Source organism: Paramisgurnus dabryanus, chromosome 1, assembly GCF_030506205.2.
Source record: "Paramisgurnus dabryanus chromosome 1, PD_genome_1.1, whole genome shotgun sequence".
Classification (NCBI taxonomy): domain Eukaryota; kingdom Metazoa; phylum Chordata; class Actinopteri; order Cypriniformes; family Cobitidae; genus Paramisgurnus; species Paramisgurnus dabryanus.
In genome coordinates, this window is record NC_133337.1 from 41,553,205 (window position 1) to 41,566,352 (window position 13,148).

The 13,148-nt window shown below is 40.9% G+C and overlaps 1 protein-coding gene across 18 annotated transcripts in view; it reads right to left on the minus strand.

Annotated features, from left to right (window-relative positions):
* Nucleotides 1-13,148, minus strand: part of ebf3a (EBF transcription factor 3a) — a 98,520-nt gene that overhangs the window by 24,922 nt on the left and 60,450 nt on the right. For 10 of the 18 annotated variants that reach the window (XM_073815013.1, XM_065262972.2, XM_065262983.2 and 7 more), the window contains exons 8-10: nt 8,813-8,957; nt 2,148-2,281; nt 1,175-1,301 (exon numbers count right to left, since the gene is read on the minus strand). In XM_073815013.1, the coding sequence (XP_073671114.1) occupies nt 1,175-1,301; nt 2,148-2,281; nt 8,813-8,957 (406 nt within the window). The remainder of the gene's footprint in view (nt 1-1,174; nt 1,302-2,147; nt 2,282-8,812; nt 8,958-13,148) is intronic. The other 8 variants (XM_065262984.2, XM_065262978.2, XM_065262976.2 and 5 more) reach the window with 2 other exon arrangements.

The following is a 13,148-nucleotide window of genomic DNA, read 5'->3' on the forward strand; positions in this document are numbered from 1 at the left end:
ACTGACATATCCTAACATATATCAGTGCCATTGTTTTGTCTCAAGATGCACCCCAGTATTGTTTTTTTGTAAAAATTACTTAAATGTCCTAATATAACTAAGGCCTAGTCCTGGACTAATCTAAACCGTGGATGGGAAACCACCCCTATAGATTTACAGATTTATAAAAAGTCTGACGCTTTCAAAACATTACCATGTTAACCATAATTTCCATCCAAAATACTAGTTAATGCAACCCAAGATACCACAATTTTATTTTGGTCAGAAATGATGGTTACAACAATCATTGTTTAAAGGTCTGATGACGCAGATGTTCGTCAAACATGATTGTAAGTGCTGAATCTGACACCAGCTCCCTGTTTTGCACTTATTAGCATAAGCACATGTTTCTTAGCAATGCAGTCCCAAAGTCTCTGTGGCTTTAATGATGGCAGACATTAATGTCTGAGCAGGTCTGGTATTAGCTGGCCTTGTGTTCTCGGGTTTCATTATCTCAGGGGCTTGTTGGCCTCTGCCCTGCCCCTGCTGAGAGGGTTAAATGTGGGAGGGAGAGTCGGCCCGTAGCCTCAGTGGGGCTGAGATGGGGAACAGCTGCCTGAGGGGACCAAGGGCCCCTTCCTCACCTCTGTCTCTCTCTCTCTCTCTCTCTCTCTCTCTCTCTGACATTCCTGAGTGTGAGAGTAATTCCTGATGATTATCTCATTGTCCCACTCAATTTGGGATCAGACACACAGCTTCCAGGTCAAACACAGAGTGACCGCGTCCCCTTCGGTATCAGCAATACCGAGGGAGTGATTACACTCATCTTACCAACAACCAAGCCCAAGATCCATGGGGGTGAAAACACAATCGCACCCAAAATGCACACAAAGCACAACCTTGTGCGGTGGTCGCACACACAGGTAAACTGGACAGCAGGAAACAGAAGTGTTTTTGTATGGAATAGAGCGCAGGGTGTGGGGGAAAAGGGGTTGGAGATGTGTTGTCATGGTTTGAGATTAACTGGAGTTGGCAGCTGCCCCCAACTCCATTGCCCTCCCCAGATGAAGGCGATATAGGGTTACAGAGAGAAAGTGTGAGAGAGATGTGTTGGAGTTCAACACTTATGGATTGAGCCGGTAATAACCATCTCTGAAAAGGGATACACAAACCAATTGATAGGAATTCAACTCACCTGTGTACACAAATCGGCCAGGTGCCCCTTTGCAGAACTGCTTTGACTTGTAGGACAGGGTAACTTCTACGACGCCCGGGATATGTCTTGGAGGGGTCTGCACTCGGATGGCATGGGGTGTTATAAGCTATGAGAGACAAGTAACTCGGTTAGGACCATGCAAACTACATCAACAATTTTAGATTTCATCAGCTGGCTCCGACTTACTCGCAAACCCTTTAAAAAAAGTAAACCTAGTCCAAATTTCCCAGTTTTTCCCCAAGTTAAAATCAGCAAATAGACCTTGGCTTACAATGAGCTCCGAAAAGGCCAAGGGGCAGGAGCCCTGCTCAAATCATCTCCATATGTGTTTCCTTCGCTGCTTTGCCTGGCTGTTCTCCTCCAGCTCGTATGTTCCCCCTCTGAGATATTTCACCCCTAATTGTTCAATTGTTTTGCAAGACCTCACGGTTCGGCGAGGAACGCGGCGGAGGCCTCTGTGGACTTATTGTCGGGCTGTTTAGCATGCAGTTTGTTTATCTAACTCCTTATCTGCTCTTGTGATTAAACTAGGAAAAGAAAAATAATAAAATAGAATAAACAAACACTGATTGGCTCGTCGAGTCTCCTACCGGCAAATCTATGCCAGACAGCTTTATCAACTCATAAAGGAACACACTAACCTGAAGTCTTTATTAGGTTTGAGCTAATTACAACGCAGCTTCTGCACGCCTTTATTTCACTCTTATTTATATGTTTATGTGGCGTGAAATGAACAAAAAGTAAATGTAAAGGCGACAATAAACGGATGACGGCGTAATTGCATTAAACCTGTAGAAGCAGAGCTTCATAAACTGTGTATAATCACAGTTTTCACGGAATCACTTTTTATTGAATCTAATGAAGTTCATTAGAAGGCTGTTATAGAAACAAACGCTTAGGCAAATATCCCGTATGTCATTATCGGGGTTCACGTCGACGTTCGCAGTCTTACCTCGCTCCACACCAGCATGGTGCCGAACACGACCTGAAGTCCGTCGAAGAAGTTATCGCCAATGATGATGACGGTGGCTCCGCCGGTGGTCCAGCCTTCGCTTGGGCTAATGGCTTTTATGCACGGGGTAGCTGCTTATAACAGAACACATAACACAACTCTTAGCACCATGCTTTTGTGCAGACATTACATAACACTCTAGTAAAAAAGTGTGAATGATTTGGGCCAAATCTGTAAGTAAGGCGAAAACGCAGACGGCTATACGAAGCTCAAGGGCAAAAATGGATGATACCGACGATTAAGCCCTGCCGATTTATCTGTCCTGCTTTTACAGATCTAAGATCAGTCAATCAAAAGGTTGCAGACCAAAGCACGGGCGACGGGCATGCAAAAAAGAGAGACTTCGATTTTTCATGCACCCACTAATTGGGTCGGGCCTTTTTATCCGCAAACTTCGCCTTTGGTTTAAAAACTTCCAACCTCCTCTTCTCTTCCAACCTTTCATCTCCCCGTGGCTCTTATCATTCGGTAATGAGTGCTTTTTTGCCTTTTCGGGGTCTGTAAAATGAGATTATAAGGGAAATGAGGCAGCGTTCACGAGTTTAAGATTCAAACCGGCTAGCCGTCATGCTAATGGTGGCACACGCAAAGAGAAAATGAGGTCGTGCCTCTGACCCCGCCTTTGTCGTGAACTTAGCCAATGGCTCATTAGCATACATTATTGTACTGCCCCCCTTGCCCCCGTGGAGTCGAGTGGTGCTATCACAGTAGTACGCGGTCGGAGGCCCAGGGCGACTCGACCCCCTGTTAGCGTCTTAGCGCCGTGTGCTTTGATCAGATTTTCCTCTTTACTGTGTTGACTCTGTTCCGCCAGCCCCCTCGATAGCACATCTTCAATAATAACTCCCGTGGAAAGAGAGCCTGGATGCTAAAACAACAGTAGCCCTTCACCTTCAGCTGTTTTCATTGTATTTTACCACTTGTGTTCCCTTTTTTCTTTTTCAAGGGGCACACAATGGCTTTTAGATTTTAAAGGTTATTAATAATGCACAGATGCTTGGCCTCTTTAGAACCTCGCCGCTTAGAATCTTTCCCCTCCATTAAAAGCCCATGACATCATTTTCATCAACCCACAAGCTCTGACATCATTTATCACCAAAATATTAAGTACTTATGTCAATACTAATGCTGCTGTAATAGGCCTGATTTTTGTTACATTGCTTATGTTAACTGGACTATAATTGAACTTGGAATAGTACTACTAATAATTTTTTTTTTTTTTGAGAAAGATGCTGGACGTGCAAAACTTATAAATGGTGGACATAGTGTGGCAAAATGGTTGCCAATAAGTTTTGGCTTTTAGGGCATTGTCTCTATAATACTCTGGTCCCTAGATACATCATGGCTCAATGGTAATTTTTGGCAGGTTTGATTATGTGCCACAAGTTTGATACTCAGGTTTAACCCTAAAAATGAGCATCAGCAATAGCGATGCTTGCCTTACAAGGCAATAAATAATAAATTGTGCATTGCCGTTACACAAGGTGAATCTGTGAGGTTAAGTCCTTGTGTGGGCAGGTCTGTCTGTCTATCCAGCCCTAGTTAATCAACATTAGGTATTGTTGTGTAGTACAGCCCAGACAAGGCAGCTCTCTTTGTTTGCCTTAATGTTGGACTAGTGGAGGTTATATTTACTCATTCCCCTCGGCTCCCAGAACACCAGAAGCCCCGAGCTTGCACGCACGCACGCGGGGAGCTTGCCCTTAACTAGAGCTGTTGACTTCATGCTAATAAGTTCGTACAAATTTTCATTTCTGAGGCTCGGGAATGACATTTACTTTTCTTAATTGCAGGCAGAGCGTTTGAAAGAGGATCAAGTCTCCAAAGACAGACACGACTCCTCAAAGGGACTGACCTTCATCAGCGCAACCAATTATAGCAAATCATTCACCAAAAATTACAGTAAACAAATTTACTTTGTGTAGGTGAATGGTAGGGAGGGGGGGGGGGTGCGTTGAAGAAAAACACGCAAGGTGCGAACGGGCCCACGATGTAGGGGGCGGTCTGGCAGCTGCGGCCTGAGATCACCATGCATTGCCTCGGAATTCGCAACGCTCCCCCCCGTCCCGGAGAGTGGGCTGCCAGGCCGCTCCCCCTCTGCCGCTGAGCATTTGCATACATTCTGCGTGAATATAGAGAGGGAACATGTGTTGAATGGAAAGCATAAAGGAGTGAATTACACAGCCTGTGTTCGTCAGCTAATGATATACGTGCGAAATGCACTCAAGCAGATGATGGAAATTGGAGAAAGCAGACATGCTCTATGGCAGCCTGGAGAGGCCAAGTTCAACACTCCACTAGGAAGTGACGGTCAGGAACGTGTTTTAACAAGCAAGAACAATTTAGCTGGTTATATGTGCTAACATTACACACTTCTACATATTACATATATAGATTTATGCATTTTATCTGAAGCAACTTAAGGTATGTCATGGATCGAACCTATGAACGTTGTGTTGCTAACGTGTTGCAAAATCTGCATCCCACATTTCATCCCACTATATTTCAAAATAGTATCTTAGTTGAAGCACATGTTTAATTGAATGAAGTTAAAACCAATGTGCAATTATTAAATCAATGCATAAGTGATTGTTGTACACATGTTGATTTGCATGCATGCACGTGCAGAATTACTCCCCGTCAAAAATCGTGTGGCACCCACCACAGTTCTTTACGCTCACAGGAATCGCTGGCTTTGTTTCCAAAGGCTTCCTCGGCCTCGAGTGGACGGTCAACAAGGAAGAGAGCGTGCGCATGTGCGTGCCGGTTTTCCCGTGTGTATTGTCTACAGAACACCACGTCGTCTCAGCGTGAAGCTTTAATCAGACTTGAAACGTCTTCCATGGCAACATGGCGGCCGGCGTGTTTGTCACCTTCTTACTTGCACGCCCCAATATTGAGGCACTCTAACAGGTCCCATCCTGCCTGCTGCAACCTTCCTTTGTTCCAGCGCGTAAAATGTCTTGTAATTGTGCAAGGGATGTCCAGATGGCAGGCTGATCCCAGCGCTGATGGGATTAGAGCTCTTACCTCACGTCGGCCCATCTGTCCTCTCTAACTGGCTACTGCCTCACAGACGCTGGCCGCTCGTCTTTATTGCATAAACCTAACAACATTACCGCCACTTGGTATGCAAATCAAGCCGGAGCTGTAGGCCCAGAACCAGAAGGGGTGTGTGTGCGGAGCGAGAGAGACGCTTTTCGGCTTTCACTAAACGTCTTTCTCTTTACCAACCGGAGTTGGTAGATTTCCTTGCTTTCGTACATTTAATGCTAGACAGCATTGACGTTGCGTGCTTAAAATTGCCGAATGTTGCTCGATGCATGTTAACCATGGGGGGAGTGTCGATTGTGTATGTTGTGTCTGGCTACGCGCAGATGGGGCCGTTTGGACAGCGAATGTGTGCGCACGAGCTCGCATGTGCGTCTGTGTGAATTTGTACATATGTTTCCGCACGCCGTATCTAAATGGAGCTAATGCAAAAGAAACCCTCCTATAGTGCGGCCTCTCTCTCTCTTTCGTCCCTCAGGTTTTATTCTCCAGCTGTAAATAATGAAAGGGGCTCATGTGCTTGGAGAGCAAGACGTCGGTCCATCGGCCTGGGCGAGAGGGAATTACTTTAAGCTGAAGATCAGAGGGCAGAGTAAATTCACTGTCCGGGAAAATTTGCCCCGAATTAGATGATTAGATAAAACAGTAAGAGGAAAGGGGAAACGAAAGACCACCTCCGCTGGTCTCTTTCTGGCTTTTGAGCTATCTCACCCAGCATTTATCACTTCCAAGAATGTGTTTCTAATACAAACCACCCGGTTTCGGCAGCACAGGCTTGGAATTGACCATATGAATTTATATTTTACGACTATATTATTATGTACATGTGTGCATGCTGTTCCACACAAGGATGGAAGAGAGATGACATGTGGAGCTTTTTTTTCAGTAAATGCGTCTCCTAAAAGTCAAACTGAGCCAACAGATAAGTCTTAAACATTCTGTCGAGTTATTAAACACTAAGTTTTAAACTGAGGGTTCTGCGACTGCTCTTTCTTGTCAATTTAACAGCCCCCTGGTCACCTTTATAGGGGCAGATATTAGAAAGGTAGCTGTAATATTCGCCATGGCCCAAATTTGCCATCAGGGGCGGGTGAAACAGCAGGTACCTAAGTGGTGAGGGGTGTATGTGTGTGCGCGCGCGCAGGCGGTGGGTTATTAAGGAGGAGGTGAGCTTTAAAAACAGTCGGAAATGTAAAAGCGTTGTCAGAAATACCAGCAGCACTTGTTACCGTGCTGTCAGAGATTACAGCGAGAACGAATGAATTCGGTCACATTTTTACCTATAACCTGAATAACAGACTCAGAATCTGTATTCAATTCTATTCCATTTAAATTATTATCTTGTGTATATATATGATACAGTAGTTCGTACTGATTATACAATTTATTATAAGAATTATGGTTACACTTTACAATAAAGTTGTTTTTGTTAACATTTGTTAATGCATTGCTAACATGAAATAGCAATAAACAATAGTTCTACAGAATTTATTCATCTTATATTTATTTACGAATAGTTTTTTTTTAATCAAAAGTTGTTAACATTATTTAATGCATGAACGAACATGATTGTATTGGCATTTACTAACATTAACAAACAGGGTTTCCATGGGTCATGGAATTTCTGGAATATCATGGAATTTTAAAAGGTCTTTCCCAGACATTGAAAGTCAGGGAATTTTATATTTTTTGCCCAAGTCATCTAATATCAGGGATTTTTGTTTGTTGCTTGAAATTTTAGTTTCCATTGATCCAAATGTAATCCGCTTGCTAACTTGTGACATAAGGAATAACATTTCCAATAACTACAACTTAAACAGCTGTTTATTGACACTGTTTATTCATTTCACGCACACTGTAAAAAATACTTTGCTGCCTTAAAAATTTATGTTGAATCAACTCAGATTTACAAGTCATGTCAACAGAGATGAGTTGTCACAACTTAAAAAATATAGTTGAGAAAAGTCAACTTAATTTTATAAGTTATAACAACTCACCTGTAGTTATAACAACTCATCTCTAGTCAAGATAAATAATAGTAAGTTGAAAGGACTTGTAAATCCAAGTTGATTCAACAAAAAATTTTAAGGCAGCAAATTTTGAAGTCTTTTTTACAGTGTATTTAAGCTACATTTTTATAAACTCACGTTGTACACTACATTATCCAAGCTCATGGCATCCCAGACATAGGAACCCTGAACATGTTGAAAAACTATATTACTCATTGTTAGTTCATTTTAGCTAATGCATTAATGTTAACAAGTAGTGTTAACAGGTTAAAATGTCTTACTACTTTTTACATACTTTCTCTATATGTGCTACCACATCAAAAGTAAGATCACTAAAATCCAAGCCCACATAAACTCAAAGCTTGTAAACGCTTAGATAAAGGTTTCATATAAAGCGCTGTGTAAAGCAGCAGTCTCTGCAGTGTTTGGGTTGGAGCCGTGTTTTTTCTTTCATTCTGTCTTTGGGTCTCATGGGACGGAGGCAGAAGAGGGGAGAGGACTCAACCTTCTTAATTGCTCTCCTAATTAAAGGCGGTTGCTAAGGAAAACACACCTACTATCAAGCGACTACAGCCAAGAGACAAACAATAAGTCAGGATAGCAAACACTTCAACGCTCAGGGCACAAACCTTCAATTACGACGCGCCTATTAATGCGAGGACCCGAGAAATAAAAACAAATATTTTTGCGGGTTTTGCGGGGAATTGACACGCTTTCTCTTGCATCATTAAATATTACTGCTGCTTCGGTTGATATGGTAATTACGGACTGATTAAGACAAAGAAAATACCAATGTTGTGTGTTTTTAAATGAGCAAAGATTATGCTGTGTTTTAATGATTGCTTAACCCAAAGATTTGAGTAGTGAGGAGTACTGAGTAATCGAAATTAAACCTTTAAATAGGCAACAGTATCTGAACTGCTGACTTGCTCATGTCTAAAAAGCTATAAACTTACTATGGCATGCAAAGTACGAGGATAGAAAAAATGGATAACCTATTTAGCTTTAACGTGGTAAAGTGTGTTAAACAAAGCTGAGAGTACTAAATATTTAATAAAGACAATGTTGGATCTTAAGATGCATACAAAGCTGATGGCTTACGAAACATTTAACAAAACGTGGCCCAAAATCATTCACAAAAAACATCAATTAAAACAATAATTATGTATTAAAGCAGGTAGCAAGTTAAACTAAGTCTAACTTAAAATTCTATTCAGTCAATACACGCTCAGAAAAAAGTACATACTGTAAAGGTACCTAAAAAGTGCATATTGGTACAAAATAAGGTACACACTTAAATCTCAAAGGTACCGTCCCAGTGACAACTTTTGTACCTTTTTCTAAGAGTGTAGAAAAGGTGAATGAATGTTTTCTAAAAGGTGACTTCTCTGTGTTCCTACTAAAGCTTCGTGCTATTCATGTGTCAGCATGAATATAAGGAGTCGATGGGGATGATTAAAAAAAATGAGCTAATATGATGGGAAAGTGGAAAGACAGAGGAAAAGAGAGCTCTACAAATAATAGTTTCATGGGAAATGTGCCTACCATTGTCCAGATAAGGAGTGGCCGTACCTTCTGAGGGGTCTAGACGGCGGGCTCTTCGGCCGTGTTTTGAGTTGTTGTGGACGAACATGTTGTCCGACACGGCCAACACGTGACCGTCCACGTTAACTGTTGTCGATACAACGACCTGTGGGAAAATAAAAAGATGTTTAAATCTATTAAATGCATGCAAATATTGAGTGAATATATTTTTAATAAAAATTTTTTTTTAAGCATTTAATGCATTGTTTCTAAATGTGTCCAAACAACTTTAAAAGATTTGCTATAAATGCTATGCATCTTGTTGTGATAAATCTTGATGTTTCATTAGTAAAAACTTGGATTTGGCATTAACAGGCCCTCGTAACTAAATGAATTGTTCAGCGTCCAAAAAGCATTGGGTCTGTTAATGACCAGAGGCCAGAAAACACAAACACATCTGAGGGTTTCTGTAGGGTCTTTATCAAAAACCATGGCTCTTTTTACAGCTACCCTTTTGTTGTCCATCTTATTGACTAGAAGAGGAACACAAAAGGCTTTTGGCCCGTGGTGTTGACTCAACATGAGTACAGTTAGCAGATGAACCCATAGCGTCTCTGATCAGTGTGGCCCTTTGGAGACACACAACACACGCCTGATTCATGGCTTTGTTTCATTTGTCTCCTCCATACCAGCGAAGCTTTATTTTGAACGCCGACAACCGTGCGACCACTCCGTACCTTCGAAACAATAACCACAAACACATTTGCTTTTCTGGAGCTTGAACCTGTGCCCACTGTTTATTTTCCAAGCCGTGCGGGAGGGAGAAGTTGTTCGTTTTTGCAGTCTTTCCGGGTTTGGTGGAACAACTCCCCGCGGGCTTCACGTTATTAAAACAATAAGTTATATCACTCTAATCCGAAAAAGAGTCTGTTTTCACACCTTGAGCAACAAAAGATGACGAGAGCTGTTCGTGTACGCTGGCACGCTGTTTGACTATAAATGACCATGCCAGAAACTGCACGGGCTACCGTTACCACAGAGCTGGGATCAAATCTGCTTAGCACGTTCTTAATAAAGTGCCGTACTTAAAATAATTAAATTAGTTGGAAAATTTCACATGTTTGGGTCTTACAAAACAACCTTAATATGGGCAAATGATAATCTACTGACATAACCAACTCTGTTAACTTTAACGCTAACACTTTACAATAGGGTTGTATTTGTTAATGCATAGCTAACATGAACTAACAATGAACAATATTTCTACAGCATTTATTAATCTTAGTTTGTTAACATGAACAATTGCACTGGCATTAACTAAGATTTATAAAACTATATTGCTCATGTAAGCTAATGCTTTTACTAATGTTAACAAATACAACCTTCTTGTAGTGTCAACGGTGTCTCATGGCAATTCGTACACTGTAAAAAATACTTTGCTGCCTTAAACATTTTTGTTGAATCAACTCGGATTTACAAGTAATTTCAACTTACTATTATTTATCTTGACTAGAGTTGTTATAACTACAGGTGATTTGTTATAACTAATAAAATTAAGTTGACTTTTCTCAACTATATATATAAGTTCAGACAACTCATCTCTGTTGACATGACTTGTAAATCTGAGTTGATTTAACCAAAAATTTTAAGGCAGCAAAGTTTTTTTACAGTCTATGTATTTTACGAGGTGGCTAATTCGTATTCATTTAAATGTCCACATTAGTACATTTTTGTACGATTTGCATTTGCCCGTGACGTTGTGGTTAGTGGTGGGGTTTTATTATTGTTTTTTTTTTAATAATCATAAGTTTTTGTAGGATTCACCTTATACGAATTAGCCAACTTGTACTCATGGGATCAGGCTGGTAATGTATATATGTCACAAAATCAATTTCTTTTAATATTTTTCCACAAATGGAGTACATTTCTTATTAGTGTCAAACATAAAAGCACATTCACTTAATGGAGGTAGAATTTTTTTTTAGCTCAATAGGTCGGATATTTCTTTCTCCATGTGAACCATCAGGATTCAACTCTATATAAAGCGCATTTCATTTCTCATTTGAAGAATATAATTAACCTTTGTAACAACGAGAGCCTCCGTTTCCTATTTAAAGGAGACACTTGGGCGGTAACACGAGTGCGTGTTAGATAAAGGACGAGAGGTTTGTCTGAGAAGAGGACCAGCCAAGCCCTTGTCAATCAAACACAGGCCTCCATTTTGAAGCGCTTGGGCTTTGACAAAAGGCTACAATTAGTGTTTAATCTGCCACTTAAAGTGAACAGAAGAGAGAGAGAGTCTCTCATCTACTCTATCGGCCATTAGCAGTCTCTCAAACGCAGCCTACGGCCCGAAGATCGCTAGCTCAACACATTACATTGATCTATAGATTTATTGATGAGCTGTTTTATCATATTAGTTGCAGACTGAGATTGGGGGGGAGCGACAGACCCTCAAAAGAAAAAAGAGAATTTCAGAAGAGCCTCTCTGCAGGGAATAAGGGGCTTTTCTTTGTTTTTGTTGATGTGTTTACTAAAGAGGGCTTCACATACAGTTGCATTTAGAGAATGAGGATCATTTAGCATCTGAATGAGGAGAGGCGTTGAAAGGGTTTGGCTGGGCGGGATGGGGGTCCAGGGTGGAAATTGAGGAGTTACAGATCTGATTATTATTTTTTTTAGAAATTAGTAAGAAATGAGGACTGTCTACACAAACCCTGAAATGCAAGCAGTAAAAAACTTCTGTAATAAAAAAAAAAAAAAAAATACTCAGAAAACAGTTTGTAGAGGTTGTTTCTCAGCATCGTTTCAAACAAAAATAAAGAAATATTTCTGTGCATGTATTTTTTGCAAAATGCATATTTAGTTTGACCAGGCCATTACAGCTAAGACAATGTTTGACATTTATTTATTTAAAAAAAAAAACACCTTGCATCTTGAGTTTTTTAAGTTTACAGAATAGGATAAATGCATTAAAATCTTAAAATGATCATTAATTCTTTAAAATTTCCAAACAATGTTTTCTTCTGTGCTATAACAGAAAATCAGCAAAATAAAAGTGGAAAAGAGAGTAAGACAGATAGGAGATATGGAATAGCAAATGGGAAAGGACAGAGACCCCAAAAGCATGAACTTGCCATGAGATTGTGGAAAAAGAAGATGAGTGAAATTTATTCTGGAGGTGGCATTTAGCTTAGCAGAGCAGAGTTTAAGGGTTACCGCTTCAGGAAAGATGTCTTGTTAATGGACTCTGCTCACAGACTGACAGACATCTCCACTTTGGCCCATTTGTCTCTGAGACTGAACGTTAGTGGTTTTGGTTCAAGGCATCTTCTGATATTTCTAAAGAAGCGATGCCATTGTAAGCTCTCCCTGTGGTGTTGTTTAAATGATTTTTAAATAAAACACGGCATGCAGAAGGAAATGTTTTGGTTTGAAACTGTAATGTTTTGGGGAGATAGACACCACAGGCAGGCAGTTCATCCAAACACTTAGGTAGAAGTGTAGAGAGTGTTGAATGGAGGTTCGAGTGGGATTATTATGGCTCTCTCCACACACAAACACACACACACACCTCCTCAAGGTGGTAAGGCAGAAGAAGTGTAAATAGGTTGAAAACCCAGACATGCTGTTACAGTGAGAAAAAGAGGTCTGGTCACTTTATGGTAGGTAGACACATCTGTCGTGACGGATGTTTCTTTTAGTGGCAGTGGAGACAGAAAGGACGCTTCCTCTCATGCCGACTCTGACCTTCTGCTCTGGACTCATGGATCAATATGACTGAGGACGCTTGACGTTTCAAAGCATGAAAAATGAAAGTTTTGCGAGCGCCACCACCACTGCTGGCTGCTTGACAATACATCTATATAACCACAAGTATATAAACACTCCTCAGATGCAATGGGTTAAGAAGAGCTGTCACGCACTTTAATAAAGCCCAAGGCTGTGACCTTTCTCCCTACTGTATCTTTATAAACCTGCTGTGATTGGCTGATACCACCTAGTGGATGGATGGGGATGGATGGATGGATGGATGGATAGAAGGATGGAAAGAAGAATGGATAGATAGATTATTAAGGATTTGGCTTTCTCCCTTATGTATCTTTTTTAAAAGCTGCTGTGATTGGCTGATACCACCTAGTGGGATGGGTGGGTGGATGGATACATGGATAGATGGATGGATGGATGGATGGATAGATAGATGATTAAGGACATGGCGTTTCTCCATACTGTATCTTTAAAAATCTGCTGTGATTGGCTGATACCACTTAGTGGGATGGATGGAGAGAAGGATGGATAGATAGATTATTAAGGATGTGGTCTTTCTCCCTTTTCCTCCCTTTTAAACAGCTGCTGT